A 6,071-nucleotide genomic window follows, 5' to 3' on the forward strand; every position below is an offset into this window, starting at 1 on the left:
ACTACTACTCTCCTCCTCTCTCTCTCTCTCTCTCTCTCTCTTCTCTCTCTCTCTCTCTCTCTCTCTCTCTCTCTCTCTCTCTCGCTCTCGCTTTTTGTGTTCTAATATAGATTTCTAGGGCTGCATGTTCGTTGAACCCTCAATAGGTGCACTTTTGGAGTAGTCAGCCAGTCAGTCCCCTATAGTATAGTGGCTACTTCAGGACCTCAAGTATCTGCCAAGCATAGTAAGAGCGAAAGACCTGCATATCGCGTCCGTAATACAACAAACTACCGTCGCGTCCAAGATGAGATTTCAAATATTTCACGAAGCTATGATGTAATCTAATGAACTAGCCTTTTGAGGGCACACGTTCGCTCAAATATTATATCTTGCTCACTTCACAAAGCTTGCTAAATAATTATGCTGTTCTCTTTGCGTAGAATTTTCTCAGCAAACAATCAAAATACATTGTGACATTTCGTTATTCAAAGAATTTAAATTTTTTTAGACAATACAGATATATGTATTGATAATTTTATGATTAAATTATGTTTAATACGAAAAGCAGGGGAATTTAATAATGAAATATGTGTATTATATATTAGAAATATGAGAAATTTAAAAAAACCCGATATAAGGATAGGGGGAATTCAATTTTACTGTGAATTACTGATACTTTTCACCATGAACTATAGAATGTCCTGTTGTAAAAGTATTCCTGCCGTGAATACTTTCATGTAATATACAGTACAAACAAAAAGAAAATCTAATGGTTCTATCATACCGTATTATCTTTTTTTTTCCTTTGTACTTGTCATCAGTTGTACAGTGCCATTGAGACACATGAGCTTTCATCGCAAAGTACAGACAATTTTAATTGAAAAGCGAACCTTATCATAGAGTTATATTATGCGCCGATAACTTCGCGACAGACGGCTTATAAAATGCGATAAGCAGATTTTTGCTCGATTTTTCCGACTGTTTTTATTTTAATTAAAATAAATACGGAGGTACGCACGCACACGCACGCACGCACACGCACACGCACACGCACACACGCACGCACGCACGCACGCACGCACGCACGCACGCACGCACGCACGCACGCACAAAGTGAAATTATTAAATATTCATAAATATTTTAAAAAGTCATTCTTTATACAAATTCAAGACAAAAACTTTTCATATTCAAAATGACTTTGTTTCAAGATATATAGGGGATGTCAAAGTTGAAACTTTAAAAAGATCAAGATAAGTGATTTTCGAAATTTTTGGGAAAAACGAATTTTTTTTCAACTTTGATAAATTTTTTATATAAAGTAATAATACGAAGTTTTCTTTAATTTGTGTGAGGAATCATCCCTTAAAATCTTTTAGAGTTTTTAGTATCCACTCTGTATATATCTATCTACATATCTATCTACATATATGTATATAAATTGTAGACAATAGAACAATTATTGAAATGTCGTATCTCCAATATTAACAAACTAAAATGACCAATTAAACTAAAATCAATTTTAAATAGCTGTTAAATGTGCAATGTAAAATTATATCGTATATATTTTCTGAATACTACCTCACATAATTCTTTTTAATTTTACCGATGAAAGTTGAAAATCTGAAAACGTAATTTTCCCAATATCGAACTTCCAGAGTTCGTTCATTCTTTCGAGGAAATCATATATCTATTGGGAATAATTCTCAACCACGACAGCAAGCAGAGTTTAGCTTTATTCGACGAGTTCCTTGCATCGCAGAAAGCCGCAGAAGACCGACTCTGATCATGTAAAATAAACGACGTCATTAGCGCCGTGAATAACGCTTGTTTCCCAACCAAAACAGCTCATATTTTTCCCGTATTCTCGTAATTCAGTCGGCACGTGAATGCGTGAAACGCCTCGTCGACATAGCAGGGTGTATTATCCCGCTAAATGTCGGGTAATTAAAAAACGGGGAGCAAATTAGCTGGCGCTATAGCGCATTAGTTTTCGCCGCCTTGTAACGATGAAAGCATGGAAACGTCGAATGGTTGAATGCAGGATATCATCGGAGTACATTCCGCTTCTTGAGCTCACGTAAATACAGACATACATACACATACATGCACAGACAAACGTAACTCGCAAGACGTACACGTAGTGCGCGCACTACGAAGCTTTAATTAACTTCGCGAAACTCTATTGTAAAACGTTTGCCTTTAACAGCGAGAATTTCTAATTATGATATAAATCGCACCGGCCGCACGTTCCTCAGATAAACTTGTTCTCGGAGCAGAACTCACAGTAATATGCAAAGCAATGTAGGTAATTCAAATATTTTCACGTACGCACGCACGCAATGATGTAGCAGCTACATAGGTATATCCCTGAGAAATCGATATTTTGAAATAAAAGTTTTAATCAAATTGGTGAAGATTATCCCTTCAATGTATCTATAAATTGTATAAGCTATAGGAAATTGATCAAAACGTTCGATTTTTTTATTTACTCTTTATATTTATTTGTATATAAAATATGGTATGATGAATAATGTTATTATTTTCATATAAATGATAATTAACTCTCAGATTTACTTATAATTATATGTATATAATGTTTAAAATCATAATATTAATATACATTAAATATGTCATAAATAAAAATATTCGTTTTCGAAGACATTATTCTCTTAGATTATTCTTTTAAAAAAATGTATATATATATATATATATATATATATATATATATAAAATCCTGCCATATTCATACAAAAATAATTCTTCTCTCTTGGAATATTATATTGTGCGCACAATATACATTATATAATCCCATGTATAATACTAGATGCACTCATTATATACAATCAAATTGCCTCATATGTTTAATCATTCTTGATCTGAAAACTCCTGATTAGCCAGTTGATAAAAATAGGAATCGGTATTCTGAATCAATAAATTTGGCTCATCGAATTCCAGAACTTCACCATCCCCCATCACTAAAACCCTGAATGGAAAAGAGAAATAAGATTTTAGACAAAAAAAGTTAGCGATTATTAAACTTAAAAAAATGATTTTCTGTATCTGCAAATTATTAATATACATAATATATATAATTTATTAATATATTTAAGCAAATGTTTAAATATGAAAATTACAATACCTATCACAATGCATAATCGTTCTTATTCTATGAGCAATGGTAATAACTGTCGCACTTTGGAAGGAAGATTTTATCGTCGACTGAATAAATTTGTCCGTCTCCTGATCTACATTCGCGGTTGCTTCGTCAATGCAGACAATCTACAGACGATTAATAAGTATTAAGATTGTTAATGTTTCAGTTTTTTTGAACGATGTTATGGATAAGAAGTACCTTAGCATTATGTAGCACAGCCCTGACTAAGCAAAATAATTGTCTCTGACCAGCACTGAGATTATTGCCACCTTCGTCCAAGATTGCGCCCAACCCACCTAATCGATGAACTAAAGAATGCACTTTACACTTTTCGAGAGTTTTATATATATGCATGTCGGTGTACTGATCCAATGGATCCACGTTTTCTCGTATAGTACCCGAGAAGAGAAATGGATTTTGAGGTATAATAGCTAAACGAGATCTAGAATGATTTTTTAAATAATTATTATTAATAACGATAATTTTTTGCAAGTTTGATGAATATTACCTTAACGCTTTCAATGACAACATTTGAATATTCACGTTATCAATTAATATACTTCCAGAATTAATTTCTGTTAATCTGAATAACGAAGCTAACAATGAACTTTTTCCAGCACCAGTTCGACCAACGACGCCTATTTTCTCCGCTGGTCGCGTAACAAATGTTACTTCCTTCAAAGATGGCACCAAATGATCTCTGCAAATGTAATAAATAATGTTTTCCAAATATCATAAATATATATTACTCTGGATCGAAAGTTCAAAGCTATTACCTATATTTTAAAACAACTTCTCGAAACTCTACAACACCCTGACTAGGCCACGCGTAAGGTGGATTAGTGCCCATTGTATTCTCGGTCGGCACGTTGTCTAAATACTGTTTGATTCGTTCCACCGCAATCATTTCTCTTTCTGTTTCAGTAAAAGAGTTCACTACCCCAGATAACAATCCAGTTACAGACAACGCATACGTAATCGCTAAACCAATCAAACCAGGATCAGCTATATTATATTGATGTTGTAAAACTGCCATGACGCTGACTCCGGCCAAAAGAGCAACACCGATCAATTGTAACCTCAGTGCAAGCCACTGACCGATAGCTATAGAGGCAAATTGCGTTTTCTGACTAGTTTCTAATAGTAATTCGTTTTCCTGTTTGAAGCGAGGTACAGTACGAAAGGCTCTAATATTCGTCAAGCCGTTCAAAGTTTCATTGAAATGGGCATACAAGGGAGACAACGTGATACTGGATAATCGTTTTATTTCTCTCGACGTTAACCTGGAAGATAATTCGAAAATAAAATTTTAATAAATACCAATTATTATATTTATTATTTGTACAAATTTGTACAATATTACCTGTAATGATTTTGTATCCAATGATAGATGGGTATAAGAGGTGCTAATATCAGGAAAATCCATGGTAGTCCATAAGCTGTAACTATAATAGTAGCAACCAAGCCAAATAGATGTGCCAACAAGATGTTAGTAATAAAAGGCAAAGTGTCATCAATTGTATATGTATCGGAAGAGAACCTATTTATGATCCTTCCAACCGGTTGAATATCGAAAAATATTGTTCTTGCCTGAAACAATATTTTTATAATAAATTCTTAGTCAAAATAATAATTATTCTTATATCTCTAGTTTATATTCACCCGCATAATTATCTTTAAAAGTTGCTTATGCATCGTTACAGCTGCATGTATTCCACCATACGCAAAGATAAAAGCTCTAATTAAAGTAAAAATAGAATTTAATGTAGCTAGCAAGCTATAAACTATTAAGTAATATTTTGTATCGTGGAAACCGTAATTATCGTAATAAAGTTGTAATTTTCCAAATCTAGATGTGTCGGTTGAATTAGTTGCTGTGGCATTAGCGTGCGTCACCCAGTATGACAGCCATAAATCCGTAATGTTTTTCGAACTTTGCATCAGAATCATAGATAAAAATATCGAAATCACCAAGTATCGTCCTATGGCTTTGACGTAACATGTATACACCGAGAAATGTACTGTCCCTTTTTCGGTCGCTTCCTTGTCAAGTAATGGATCTATCTCATCTTTTTCCAATCGATTAAATTCATTTGGTTGTGCCCTAGAAATTATGTCCATGTCGGATTCAATGGAATCTGACAACAAAAGATAATCTTCCAAATCGGGCAATATGTCACTCGGTTTTCCTTGATTAATAATTTTTCCTTTCGACATTTCGATAACTAAATCTGCATGAACCAAGTATTGAATCTGATGCGTACACAATATTCTAGTTTTATTTCGTAACAAACCCAGAATTACATGCTGGAAAATATGTCTGGCAATTCTGACATCCAATGTCGCTAATATATCATCTAGCAAATAAATATCTTTATCCGCATATATAGCGCGAGCCAGGGAAATTCTTGTCTTTTGACCGCCACTTAAAGTGTTTCCGGCTTCACCAACAGCTGTAAAGTCTTTATTAGGCAGTAAATTCAAATCAGATGTGAGCGCGCAGGCATTTAAAATGTTCCTGTTATAAATGTAAATAAAATATTAAGTTATAATGTACATGATATAAACAAATTTATCATTGGAATTAATTTTAAGCCACAATCGATACTTACTTGTATTTATTATGATCGTATGGTTTTCCAAACAGTATATTATCTCGGATTGTACCACGTTGTAGCCAAGGATTTTGTTTTACATATCCAAAACCTTTGTGATCGTCATTAACCGCTATTATCCCACTGGTTTTTGTAATTTCAGCCAAAATACCATCTAAGAGTAAAGTTTTTCCACTTCCAATCTTGCCCATAATGCCAATCAATTGTCCCTATATAAAACATGTGAATATAAAATATATATATATATATATATATACTGTATATATATATATATATATATATATATATATATATATATATAGTAATTAATTATTTACTT

At 33.2% G+C, this 6,071-nt stretch overlaps 1 protein-coding gene across 1 annotated transcript in view; it reads right to left on the bottom strand.

Annotated features, from left to right (window-relative positions):
- Nucleotides 1–2,848: 2,848 nt before the first annotated feature.
- Nucleotides 2,849–6,071, bottom strand: part of LOC105621584 (multidrug resistance-associated protein 7) — a 7,552-nt gene continuing 4,329 nt past the window's right edge. Inside the window, exons 9-16 of the mRNA XM_012203053.1 lie at nucleotides 5,750–5,961; nucleotides 4,800–5,655; nucleotides 4,501–4,727; nucleotides 3,914–4,420; nucleotides 3,646–3,837; nucleotides 3,336–3,579; nucleotides 3,123–3,262; nucleotides 2,849–2,966 (exon numbers count right to left, since the gene is read on the bottom strand). Of these exons, the coding sequence (XP_012058443.1) occupies nucleotides 2,849–2,966; nucleotides 3,123–3,262; nucleotides 3,336–3,579; nucleotides 3,646–3,837; nucleotides 3,914–4,420; nucleotides 4,501–4,727; nucleotides 4,800–5,655; nucleotides 5,750–5,961 (2,496 nt within the window). The remainder of the gene's footprint in view (nucleotides 2,967–3,122; nucleotides 3,263–3,335; nucleotides 3,580–3,645; nucleotides 3,838–3,913; nucleotides 4,421–4,500; nucleotides 4,728–4,799; nucleotides 5,656–5,749; nucleotides 5,962–6,071) is intronic.

This window comes from Atta cephalotes, assembly GCF_000143395.1.
Source record: "Atta cephalotes unplaced genomic scaffold scaffold00034, whole genome shotgun sequence".
In the NCBI taxonomy this organism is placed as follows: Eukaryota; Metazoa; Arthropoda; class Insecta; order Hymenoptera; family Formicidae; genus Atta; species Atta cephalotes.